Source organism: Monodon monoceros, unplaced genomic scaffold, assembly GCF_005190385.1.
Source record: "Monodon monoceros isolate NGI ecotype Baffin Bay Population unplaced genomic scaffold, NGI_Narwhal_1 Super_Scaffold_10, whole genome shotgun sequence".
Classification (NCBI taxonomy): domain Eukaryota; kingdom Metazoa; phylum Chordata; class Mammalia; order Artiodactyla; family Monodontidae; genus Monodon; species Monodon monoceros.
The window spans coordinates 45321764-45333890 of record NW_021703766.1 but is presented as its reverse complement, the minus strand read 5'-3'; the positions used below and the strand labels follow the sequence as shown (position 1 = coordinate 45333890).

At 56.1% G+C, this 12127-nt stretch overlaps 1 protein-coding gene and 1 pseudogene across 3 annotated transcripts in view; both read left to right on the top strand.

Moving 5' to 3' along the window:
* Positions 1-234: 234 nt before the first annotated feature.
* SARS2 (seryl-tRNA synthetase 2, mitochondrial) overlaps positions 235-12127 on the top strand; it is a 13441-nt gene continuing 1548 nt past the window's right edge. For 2 of the 3 annotated variants that reach the window (XR_003796606.1, XM_029242127.1), the window contains exons 1-16: positions 235-519; positions 4506-4601; positions 6130-6159; positions 6751-6891; positions 6974-7028; positions 7351-7414; positions 7653-7758; positions 8444-8491; positions 8739-8847; positions 9165-9210; positions 9295-9382; positions 9480-9589; positions 10257-10350; positions 10446-10538; positions 10651-10716; positions 10804-10967. Coding sequence is in view for 2 of the 3 variants with exons in the window: in XM_029242127.1 (XP_029097960.1) it covers positions 253-519; positions 4506-4601; positions 6130-6159; positions 6751-6891; positions 6974-7028; positions 7351-7414; positions 7653-7758; positions 8444-8491; positions 8739-8847; positions 9165-9210; positions 9295-9382; positions 9480-9589; positions 10257-10350; positions 10446-10538; positions 10651-10716; positions 10804-10947 (1557 nt within the window). In the remaining variant the exon portion in view is untranslated. Of the gene's footprint in view, positions 520-4505; positions 4602-6129; positions 6160-6750; positions 6892-6973; positions 7029-7350; positions 7415-7652; positions 7759-8443; positions 8492-8738; positions 8848-9164; positions 9211-9294; positions 9383-9479; positions 9590-10256; positions 10351-10445; positions 10539-10650; positions 10717-10803; positions 11290-12127 lie in introns of those variants that run through there. The other variant, XM_029242115.1, reaches the window with a different exon arrangement.
* Positions 2902-3548, top strand: LOC114907063 (annotated as a pseudogene).

Below are 12127 nucleotides of genomic sequence, written 5' to 3'. Positions count from 1 at the left end.
GGATTATCCCGGCAGGGATTGGCTGGTTCTGCCTCTCCCGTACACTGAAGGGGCGGGGAGCAGACGACGATTGGGCAACGACAGTGTCAATCTCGGTCAACTGTTCTCGCTGATCTTTTTTCTTGAGGCATGGGAGAGGGCTCACCCCTTCCAGGCTCTGATTGGCTAGTCCCAAGAATAGCTGCTTTGCAATTAGTCTAAACGCGTAGTGGGCGGGACGAAGAGTGCGTGACTCTTCGTCCCCCTTCCAAGATGGCTGCGTCCATAATGCGGCGCTTGTGGCCTCTGGTGGCTGCTCGGGGCCTGCGGCTCCGGGGAGGCTGCGTTTGCAACCAGAGCCCAAGGAGAAGTTTCGCTACGGAGAGACGAGATCGGAACCTGCTGTACGAGCACGCGCGTGAGGGCTACAGCGCGCTCCCTCAGCTGGACATGGAGCCGCTGTGCGCATACCCGGAAGAGGCCGCGCGCGCCCTGGAGCTCCGCAAGGGGGAGCTGCGGTCGGAGGATCTGCCCGCGATCGTGAGTGCGCTTGCGCCGGCCGGTGGTTGCGAGGCCGGGCCGCTTTGTCTATTGGCTGTTCGTTTTACGGACGAAATGGGCTAGCAAGAAACTCTCCAGCAGGGGGCGATCTTATCGCAGGAATTTTAGTTCCTTCCCAAGTTTAGCCAACGTGTTGTACTTGGCACCTAACTACGTGCCAGTCAGCCAGAGTGCTAAGGCCCTACTGTCTAGATACCCATGATGCGCTTGCCCCATAAAGCGTGCTGGGTACCCACTCTGCGTTAGGAACTTACTGTCTGTCAGTGTCCTCTGTGCTTAGACCTCATGCCAGGCTTATCCTAAGGCCACGAAGGAAAATGGGGGACAGGGATGTGAATCAGCGGCGGGGGGTGTGAATCAGCGGTAGGGGCGGGGCTTGCCTCTTGCCTTTGGAGAATGAGAGGTAGAGTTGTGCACCTACCCCACTGGTAGTAGGCAGTTAGATAGTGTTATTTAATGAATGAATGTGCTTTTGAACAGATATGTAGGGAGCACCCCTGTTATGTTCCAGATGTTGAGAATAAGGCAGTGAATATTAATAATAATAATAATAATAAAGCTAGCACTTATATAATACTGCATGCTGGGGAACTAGAACCAGGGTCACCGTACTTCTAGACCCTGCTGGGGTGCTGAGGATGATAGGGACCCCAAATCCTCGCAGCCCTCTCTTGGGCCCCCCTACCATCCTATTTTAAGTGCTTTACACAGATGAGTCTCATTTAAATTTCACAACAACTTTATGAGGTGGGTACCATTATTTCCCCTGTTTTATCAGAGGGGAAGTTAAGGCTCAGAGAAGTTAATTAAAAAAGAAAAACTAGGAACTTCCCTGGTGGCGCAGTGGTTAAGAATCCGCCTGCCAACGCAGGGGACACGGGTACAAGCCCCGGTCCGGGAAGATCCCACATGCCGCGGAACAACGAATCCTGTGCGCCACAACTACTGAGCCTGTGCTCTAGAGCCAGCGAGCCACAGCTACTGAGCCCATGTGCCACAACTACTGAAGCCTGCGTGCCTAGAGCCCGAGCACCACAACAAGGGGAGCCACCGCAATGAGAAGCCGGCACACTGCAAGGAAGAGTAGCCCCCGCTCGCCACAACTTAGAGGAAGCCTGTGCACAGCAAGGAAGACCCGACGCAGCCAAAAATAAATTAAAAATTAATTAATTTTTCAAAAAAGGAAAACAAAAAATATATGGCAGTTCCTCAAAAAATTAAACATAGAATTACCATGTATTCCAGCAATTCCACTTCTAGATATATACCCAAAAAGAACTGAAAGAAGGGACTCAGATATTTGTATGCCCATGTTTATAGCTGCGTTAGTCACAGTAGCCAAAAGGTGGAAGCAACCCAAGGGTCCACTGATGGATAAATGGATAAGCAAAATGCGGTAAATACATACAATGGAATAACATTCAGCCTTAAAAAGGGAAGGACATTCTGACACATGCTACAACGTGGATGCACTTTAAAGACGTTATGCTAGGTTAAATTTGCCAGTCACAAAAGGGCAAATACTGTGTGATTCCAGTTGTATGAGGCACCTGGAGCAAATTCACAGAGTCAGAATGTAGAATGGTGGTTGTCAGGGGCAGGAGGGGAGAAAGTTTAATGGGTACAGAGTTTCAGTCTGGGAATGTAAAGAAGTTCCAGAGATGGATAGTTATGATGATAGCACGACGATATGAATGTACTTAATGCCACTGAACTGTACACTTTAAAAAAAATTTTTATTGGAGTAGTTGCTTTACAACGTTGTGTTAGTTTCAGGTGTACAGCAAAGTGAATCAGTTACACATATACATATATCCACTCCTTTTTAGATTTTTTTCCATATAGGTCATTGCAGAATATTGAGTGGAGTTCCCTGTGCTATACATTAGGTCCTTATTAGTTATCTATTTTATATAGTGTGTATAGGTCAGTCCCAATCTCCCAATTTATCCCTCCTCCCCGAACTGTACACTTAAAAAATGGTTAAAGGACTTCCCTGGTGGCACAGTGGTTAAGAATCCACCTGCCAGTGCAGGGGACATGGGTTCCAGCCCTGGTCCAGGAAGATCCCACACGCCACGGAGCAACTAAGACTATGCGCCACAACTACTGAGCCCACATGCCACAACTACTGAAGCCCATGCACCGTGTGGAGGCCGTGCTCCACAACAAGAGGAGCCATCGCAATGAGAAGCCCTTGCACTGCAACGAAGAGTAGCCCCCGCTCACCGCAACTAGAGCAAGCCCACATGCAACAATGAAGACCCAATGCAGCCAAAAATAAAAGAATAAATAAATTTTTTAAAATGCTTTTCTAATTATTAAAATGGTAAATTTTGGCGGTTGGATTTGCTCCTCGCCATGTCTTCTCACAAGACTTTCAGGATCAAGCGATTCCTGGCCAAGAAACAAAAGTAGAATCGTCCCATTCCCCAATGGATTCGAATGAAAACTGGTAATGAAATCAGGTACAACTCTAAGAGAAGAACCAAGCTGGGGCTATAAGGAGCCTCACATATGAAGTGGCGCACATTGTCAGAACATCACTAGTGTCTGGAACAACTGCCTATGTTTGATGCTCTCTCTTTTCTTGATCTTTCCTCACCACTGCTCACTGTGTAGCTCAGTAATAAACATGTGAACCTTTTGTTGGGAAAAAGAAAAACAAAAGGTCAGTTTTATGTATATTTTACCTCAGTTTACTAAAGTGCTGTTTTAGAGACCCTAAGTTAAATTTATAACCCACAAATGGATCACATTCCAAAGCCTGAAAAACACTTCCTGAGGGCATAAGTATGGAGAGGAATATGGCGTGTGGCTTGTCAGGCAGTAGCAAGGCATGCAGTTTGTTCCTGGGGGCGCTGGGGGTCAGGGGTGCTCTCAGGCAGGAGAGGATTGTATAAGAACTCTGGCTGGACTGGAGAAGGTGAGCCTGAAGGCCAGGAGGCTGGCACAGGGCTTCTGCGGAGAGATGATGGAATCTGGGGTGGGGCAGGAGTGGGGAGATGAGGAAGGACAGAAAGGTCAGGACGTGGTACCTGGCTGTGGGGCTGGGGTGGAGGGTGGGCGTTAGTGGGGCTGTCCCTGAGGAGGAGCAGATGTGGGGGAGATACTTTTCCCAGAGTCACTCTTGCACACGGTGAGCTGGGAGGTGTCCAGGAGACATCCAGGGGGAGCCACCAGGTGGGTAACAAACCATCCTGTGATCTCCCTCTCTCCCCTCTGGCTTCCCCTCCCCCTTCCAGGGAGGTAGGACAGTGTTGCTTTCACCATTTTGTCGAAGGGAAAACTGCAGCCAGAGAGGACAGAGGGCTTTGCTCGGGGATCTGGGCTCACAGAGGGACTCCACAGCAGTAGGTGTGCCCAAAGAGTGAGGGCTGGAGGGGGCTGCGTCTCTCCCGCCCCTCCTGACCCTCCTGACCCCCCTGGGTTGGTGAGTGCAGGTGTAGCTGCCGTGGCCGCGCCATAGGACAGAGGCTGTTTTGCTCTCACATGAGAGTCAAGAGGTAAGTGCGGCTCAGCCCCACGTCCCCCAGCGCCCAGGTCCTTTCGTCTTCTTGCTCTGCATCCCTTAGGGGGTTGTCCTGTTCACCTCTCCTCAGGGTCCGTCGTCCAGTCCAAAGGGAGTGAGAAAGTCCAGTATGGGGGCTTATCTTTAAGGAGGCAACTCAAGAGTGACACCTACCACTTCAACTCATGTCCCTTGGTCAGTCTTGGGCCCACAGACACATGTAGCTGCCCGGGAGGCTGGGAGTGTGTCTTAATTCTGGGCAGCTGTGTGCCCGGCTAAACATCAGAGGGTTCAAGTAGTGAAGGGAAGGAGGGGAGAATGGCTACTGGGGGACAGTGAGTGGTCTCTACCTCACCCCACTGCTGGTCCAGGGGGCTGAGGGGACGAGGCTCCAGCCAGAAGGGGCAGGGGACGGTGGCCGCTTCACATCTTTCCCTCCTGTGTCCACCCCCAGATCTCAACATGGCAGGAGCTGAGGCAGCAGCGGGAGCAGATCCGGAGCCTGGAGGAGGAGAAGGGGGCCGTGGCTGAGGCAGTGCAGGCCCTGCTGGTGAGCGCGGGGGTCCTGGGTGGGGGGGGTGGGGTGGCAGGAGGATGCCTCTGGCTGCAGGTAACAGGAAACCCAATTTATGGAACGTGAAGGATGTGGACATTCCTTACGTCACACAACAAGCCACCCAGGGCCAGGCATCCCTGGGACTGATGAGTTAGCAGCTCTCCCCAGCACCCCTGAGCCAGGCTCCTTCCCTCTCTCTGCACCTGCAACTTCACCATGTTGATTTGACCTCAGTTGCCCCCTCAGGGTCCCAGGGTGGCTGCCGTAGTACAGCGTCTCCTGGCATGTCTCTCTCTGCCGGAGGCAGAAAACAGGACTTCTCTGGCTTGAGTGCCTTTTCCAAGAGCAGGGAGACCTTTCCTGAAGCATCCAGCAGAGTCCCCTCATGTCTCATGGGCCCAGACACCCCACAGCCACACCAGTCAATGACAAGAGGCAACCTTGGCTGGGCCCACGTTCCCTGAACTGCAGGCTACCCAGGGGAGGGTGAACTGAGTCAGGGGTCTCTGGCTAGAAGGAGGAAGGAGGGTAAATGGTCTTGGGTTAGACAGCCTACAGCATCTGCCACAGAGGGCTGAAAAGCAGTCATCGTAATAACAGCAGACATGTACATAGCCGTCGCTGCCTGCCACACACTGTCCTAGGTGCTTTCCTCACTCTTAATCGTCACAGCTCTGTGAGTCAGGAACAATACAAACCCGGTTCTACAGCTGAGGGAACCGAGACCTCAAGAGGTTAAAACGTGCCTGTCTCACAGCTAGGAAGCAGGAGAGGTGGGATTGGCACCCAGGCATTTGGGCAGCTTTTCACCACTCTCCCAACCCTAACTACATCTCCCAGTGACCTGCTTTGTCTTGCCAGGCCCTGGGCTACATGCATCGCAGGCGAGCAGCCAGTGAAAACAACAAAATTGATCACAGTTCACGTTCAGTGAGCACTAGCTCATCTTCTCAGGAAGCCAGGCAACAGCCCTACTAAGGAGCTCCTGTTATCAGCCCATTTCACAGACCAGGATACCAAGGCTCAGAGAAGGGAAGAGATTTGCCTAAGGGCACACAGCTGGTAGGCACCCAACATTCAGACCCAGATCTGCCTGATTCCCTCTGGTGCTCAGGACCACAGAAGGTTCAGAGTATCACAGACCCTTGGTCTCAGGCCTCCAAATGCATGCTCACAGACTTTACCATTCCGAGCCTCAGTTTTCTCATCTACAAAACGGGGATCACATTGATGCGCGAAACTCATGGAGTGGGTTATGAAGAAATAGGATCATATGAGAGTCCTCTGCACATGGCCAGGCATGAGGCAGCACTCAATAAATGGAGCTGCAGGCATGATTACTATTATGTTACCTTGCCTCCTCCCAGCTTTACTGACAGAGAAACTGAGGCACAGAGTGGAGGAGGGTCCAGCCAGGCACTGGCAGAGCAAGGAATTCAGATCCCCTGGCCCTGACCTTTCACCCCTCCTCCCCATCCCCAACTTCATCAACCTGATCACCCCCTCCTTCTCTTTTCTACAGGTAAACCAGGACCACAATCAAGTGCAGCAGGTACTACAGGGAGTTGATATCCTGTCCCTGGTGAGGGGTGGGCAGCAAAGATCCCATTATCAGCCATGAAGTCTCCATTGTATGTGATAGAAAACATAACTCAAATAGGAGTAAGGAAAATAACATCAAGAGGCTCTATTGATTCATGAAACTAAACAGACTGGCTTCAGGTACAGCTGGATCCAGGTCCTGGCCCATATTTGCTTCTGCTTCCTTCTTATTCCCAGACCAGCTTTCTCCCCTTGGGGCAAGGGGAGGCAGGGTCTGGTGCAGAGAGGACCATTTTCCTGACAGCTCCAGACACAGCCCTGGGGCTGATTCTCATGAGTTCGTCTTGGGTCATGTGCCTGTCTTTAAGCCAATCACTATGGTCAAAGCAATGGAATGTTCTAGTAGACCAGGCCAGAGTCACGTCCCTGTGGACATGCCCTGTGGTGGTGAGGGGAGGTTCCTAGAAGGAAATACAAGATGTTGAGTGAAAACAAGCAGCAGCAGACATCCACCACAGAGGTTGTGCTAGCTGGGATCAAGGTCAAACTGGTTGAGGGACCCCACCCGCTCCTGGGTTGACCCTGCCTGCCCCACTCCCAGGACCCCCAGTATCAGAGTCTGCGGGCACGTGGCCGGGAGATCCGGAAGCAACTCATGCTCCTGTACCCCAAGAAGGCCCAACTCGAGGAGCAGTTCTACTTGCGGGCGCTGAGGCTGCCCAACCAGACCCACCCAGACGTGGTGAGCGTCGCGCTGGGCAGCGGGGGAGGCCAGGGGTCCACCTAGTGCCACCTTCCCAGTGACACCCACTGTTTCCCTGCAGCCCGTCGGGGACGAAAGCCAGGCCCGAGTGCTCCATGTGGTTGGAGACAAGCCAGGTGGACCACAGCCCAGGCCAGGGGACCCCAGGCTGGGGGCGGGGGCTCCTGGGGTCTGGGACCATGGCTGGAGCCTGTAGAGCCCCAGGGCTTTCTCATTTCTCACCCTGTCTCGTATGTGTGTGTGTGCGGGTACACGTGTGTGTGTGTGTACACGCACACATGTATTTGTCTTTTTTCCTCCCCCCTCTCTTTTCCTCTCCTTTTCTCTCCCTCCCTCTGTCCTCCTCTCCTTCCGCTCTCTCTCTAATCCTCTTTCTCTCTGTCCCTGTTCCCTGTCTCTCCTCCCCCTCTTACCCCATTGCTTTTCATCCGTATATAGCTTTCTCCTTCCAACCCCGGGGCCACCTGGAAATAGCTGAGAAACTCGACATCATCCGTCAGAAGTGAGCCCCCCTCCCAGCCCCCATCACCCAGCCCTCCCAACCCAACAGCTGGCTGCCGGCTCCGCCTCACTGGGCTCAGCATGGGATGTGGAACTGCCAGGGCCTTGCCCGGCATGAATGTTTGATCCCTGGCCCCCCGCCTGGCAGCTGGGCCTCTGCCCCGGGGTGCTTGAGTCCCCCTCTTCCCCCACCAGCCCTGGCCCACGTGCCCCCGCCTGTCTGCCCATCTGTCTCCCAGGCGTCTGTCCCACGTGTCTGGCCACCGCTCCTATTACCTGCGTGGGGCTGGGGCCCTCCTGCAGCACGGTCTGGTCAACTTCACACTCAACAAGCTCATCCACCGGGTATGGGCCTGGATGGGAGGGTTGCCTGGAGGGGGTGGCATTGAAGCTGAGCTCTGAAGGCTCAGGGTGGAGAGGAGGGGGTGACCTCTGCTCCAGTCACTGTTTTCAGAGCTTTACATGTATTATTGACATATTTAATTCTTAGGGCAACTTTACGAGGTGAGTGCTATTATTATCCCCTTTAAAGATGGAGGAGGGAGTAACTAGCCAGGGTCTCCCAGCTAGCGTGTGGAGCCGCGCCTGTGACCACTGCCCCTCACTGCCTGCTTGCAGTGTACAAGGAGTGTTGGGGAAATACAGCATCCGTTGAAACTGGAGGGGTCGGCAAGGGATGAATGCAGGGGATGTTGGCCATGGTGAGGGACTCAGACATTTCCTGAGGGCACCGGGGAGCCACAGAAGGCTTTCAGCAGGGGAGGGACATGGTCAGATCTAAGTGGTATATCCAAGTGAGGAAACCAGGAAGCACCAGCAGAGGGGGCCCCAGTGACAGGGGCCCAGGACCCCGGGTCCAGCTCCAAGCCCACTGCTCAGGCCTGCCTCGATTTCCTCTGAAGTGAAATGGACTTCGGAGTGACACGGGGGAGCCATTGGGCCACCCTGCAGCGTCCTTTCTTCAGGCCTGAGCTTGGGGTCTGGTGGGGGTCCTGGCTGTGCTCCTCACCCCTCCTGTCCCCCCTCACAGGGCTTCACCCCCATGACGGTGCCAGACCTTCTCCGAGGAGCTGTGTTTGTGAGTGAGGACTCTGTTCCCCATGCCCAGCCGTGTGTCAGGCCCCATTCTGAGGGTTCCAGGTGGAGAGACCAGCCTGTCTCCCCTGAGGAACCTGCCCTGGGGCTGGGTTGAGGGGGTCAAGCCATAACAGGGAGCTCAGGGTGATTCCAGATGCTTTTAGGGGAGGAGCAGGAGTTGTGACTGCAGAATGGGGGCCACCCAGGTTACCTGACCCCTGACCTCTGTGGCCTGGCCTCCTCCCCAGGAAGGCTGTGGGATGACACCAAATGCCAAACCATCCCAAATTTACAACATCGACCCCTCCCGCTTTGAAGACCTCAACCTGGCCGGGACAGCAGAGGTGGGACTTGCAGGTGAGTTCCTACCTGGGGGCAAGAGTGGGGTGAGGACACCTCCAGTGTCCTCAGAGCAGGAGGGGATCGAAAGGGGACAGCCAGGAGCCTCCTGGCGGGCGATGGCTGCACGCCCAGGATATCTCAGCGACCCCGGGGCCTACGTGTACAGTTGGGTAGGTTGTTTACTGCACAGTGGTACGGTGAGGATCCAGCCACATGTCCTGACTTGAGGTTGCGTCTGCTAGAGGGACACCTTTTCTAATTCTCACAAAGGTTTCCTATGGCTGGCTGGATGGTGGCCTTGGCTGACCCATTCTGTCCTCCTCTCCTCCCAGGCTACTTCATGGACCACTCTGTGGCCTTCAGGGATCTGCCAATCAGGTGATGCCCAGTTCCTTTAGCCCTTGTCCCCACCAGTGACATTCCCTCTCCTCTCCCTGACCCCACCTACCCTGCTCCCCCCAGGATGGTTTGTTCCAGTACCTGCTACCGGGCGGAAACAGACACGGGGAAGGAGCCGTGGGGGCTGTATCGAGTGCACCACTTCACCAAGGTTGGCATAGCTAGGACTGGCAACAGCCCAGCGCCCCAGCCCGTCAAGCCCAACAGCCTAGCGCCTCCTGACTCCTGTGCCCCCCGCCCTGCCCCAGGTGGAGATGTTCGGGGTGACAGGCCCTGGGCTGGAGCAGAGCTCGCAGCTGCTGGAGGAGTTCCTGTCCCTTCAGATGGAGATCTTGACAGAGCTGGGCTTGCACTTCCGGTGCGGGGAGGGGCCGGGGGCTGAGGTGGGTGGCAGAGGATGGGGGTGAGGGAGGAGGGAGGGAAGGGCTGGCTAGGTGCTCCCCCGTCTTGAAAATCCTCACCACCTCTTCTTCCTCTGCCCCCTTTTGCCTGTGTTACGATTATATATAGGATGTCCGTCTACCTATCAGTCTATAAAATCCCGTATAGGATCGTAATGGCCGCATAAGCTGCGCAGGGCACTCCAGTGTCAAGACCAGGCCCCTTCCCTCCTGTTGCTCCCCATCCCTAGGGTGCTGCCTCGTCTGCGTGGTCCAAGATGGCTCTTCACCCTCCAGGGGGGGAGGGCACACCCCTTCCCTTTAAGGGGGTGACTGGACGTCACAAGCCCCACCTCCTCGCACCCTGTCAGTCACATGGAGCTTTCAAGAGAAGCTGGGAAGGGTGGACTTTTATCTGGGTGACCCATTACAAAAACCTGAGGGTGCTCCTGTTACAGAAGGAAGCACGGCGATGGTGAACAGCCCACTCGGCCACCTCTTCCCCTTTGCCACTGTCCTCTACTTTATCCCTTGCATTTCCCTCTTTTGGCTGCCTCCTCTTCCATCACCTCCCCTCGCCCCTGCCCCGCTCCTCCACCACCTCTCACCTGCTGGCCCTTGCCATGTCTTTCTCCTGGGCTGCAGGGTCCTGGATATGCCCACCCAGGAGCTGGGCCTGCCCGCCTACCGCAAGTTTGACATCGAGGCCTGGATGCCGGGCCGAGGCTGCTTTGGCGAGGTGAGCCCCCTGCCCGGCGGGGCGACAGGGTGGGAAAGAGGACCCCACCGCCGCCGACGGCCCATTGTCTCAGCCCACCCCACCCCTATGCCCAGGTCACCAGTGCTTCCAACTGCACGGACTTCCAGAGCCGCCGCCTCCATGTCATGGTCCAGACGGAGGCCGGGGAGCTGCAGTTCGCCCACACGGTGAGCCACACACCCTCGCCCACCCTCCCCAGTGCCCCGGCGCCCCGGGCCCACCACCTCAGCCCCTCCCTGGGCCGGCCGGCAGCTGGGTCTGAGCGTGCCCCTCTCGCAGGTGAACGCCACAGCCTGTGCTGTCCCCCGCCTCCTCATTGCGCTCCTGGAGAGCAATCAGCAAAAGGTGAGGGGGCAGCGGGAGGATCTCACGCAGGGAGGCGGAGGCTGCAGGGCTGGCAGGGCAGCGGCCTGAGGCCTGCTCTCTCCCCAGGACGGCTCGGTGCTCGTGCCCCCTGTCCTCCAGCCCTACCTCAGCACCGATCGGATCACGACCCCCACCCACGTGCCTCTCCAGTACATCGGCCCCAACCAGCCCCAGAAGCCCAGGCTCCCGGGCCAGCCTGCCTCCAGCTGAGGACTCATCCTCGTTGGCCAGTAGGGTTGTCGCTGTTTCCTGGAGCTTAGGGGGTCGCTGGGCCCCTGGGACCTGTTGTCCTGAGCCATCCCAACATTTGCCTTCCTCATGTCAGCTCCCCGCCTGGGCCCCTGGACTCCAGGGTCCACCACTCCTGTGCCCCTACTTCCTCAGGATCAGTCAGTGATCCTGTTGTCGTTGGAGCTCCCAGCCTGTGCTGGGAAGCAGTGGTTCCTCCAAGGGGACTTGGAGGTTCTAGGGATGGGGGAAGGCCTCCATCCCTCCTTTCTTCTTCCCGCCCTCAGTGCTTAAGAGAAATCCCCCAATAAATGGTGGAACAAAGGCCTTTGTGGGTCTGTGAGTTAGGGGGTGGCCTGGCCAACCTGCTAGGGATGCTGGGCTATTGCTCAGAGGTGCTGAATCCTCAGGGGGTCTGTGGCTGCAGGAACCAAGCCAGAAGTGTCCAGCATCCCCAGAGCACGTGGAGGGTAGCTTGGGGGCCACTGAGGGAATTGAGAGGATGCCGAGGCCTCTCCGCTGACTCTGGGACAAGTGGCACCTCACGTCCAACCTCCCCCCTCATTCCCCAGCTCCGGGTGGGGTCCAGGAAGCAGCCCAAACTCGGTGAAGCCAGAACTCACTCGTCCCCTAAGTGCCCCTGTCTCAGTACCTGGAACTGCTCTCCCAGCTCCTCAGGCCGCAGCCCTGAGAGTCATCCTCGACTATTCTCTCCTCTCCGCATCCACATCCCGTCCTTCAGCAAACCCTGGCAGCTCCTCCTTCAAAATATTTCCAGATCCCGCCTTTGCCCTCTCGTCCCTGGCCCCTCCCTGGGCCTGTCCACTGATATCTCCCATTTGGAGAGTCGCGGCAGTCTGTCGGCCGTCTTCCTGCTCCCTGTCCCCCGCACAAAGCCAGAGGGACCCTGTGGACACCTGCGTTGGGTCACATCCCTCCCTGCTCAGGGCCCTCCTGTGGCTCCATCTCACTTGGGAAAAGACAAGCTGTCACCATGGTCCACGGGGCCCCACGTGGCCTGCTCGCCACCTTCCTCTTCAACCAGCCTCTTCCCTGCCATGCTCTGGCCACCCCCCAACCTGCCTTGCTGTCCTCGTTCTCAGACTTACTCCCAGCTCAGGCCTCTGCGCTTGCTAGACCACTCCCCGGCTCCTCTCCCCTA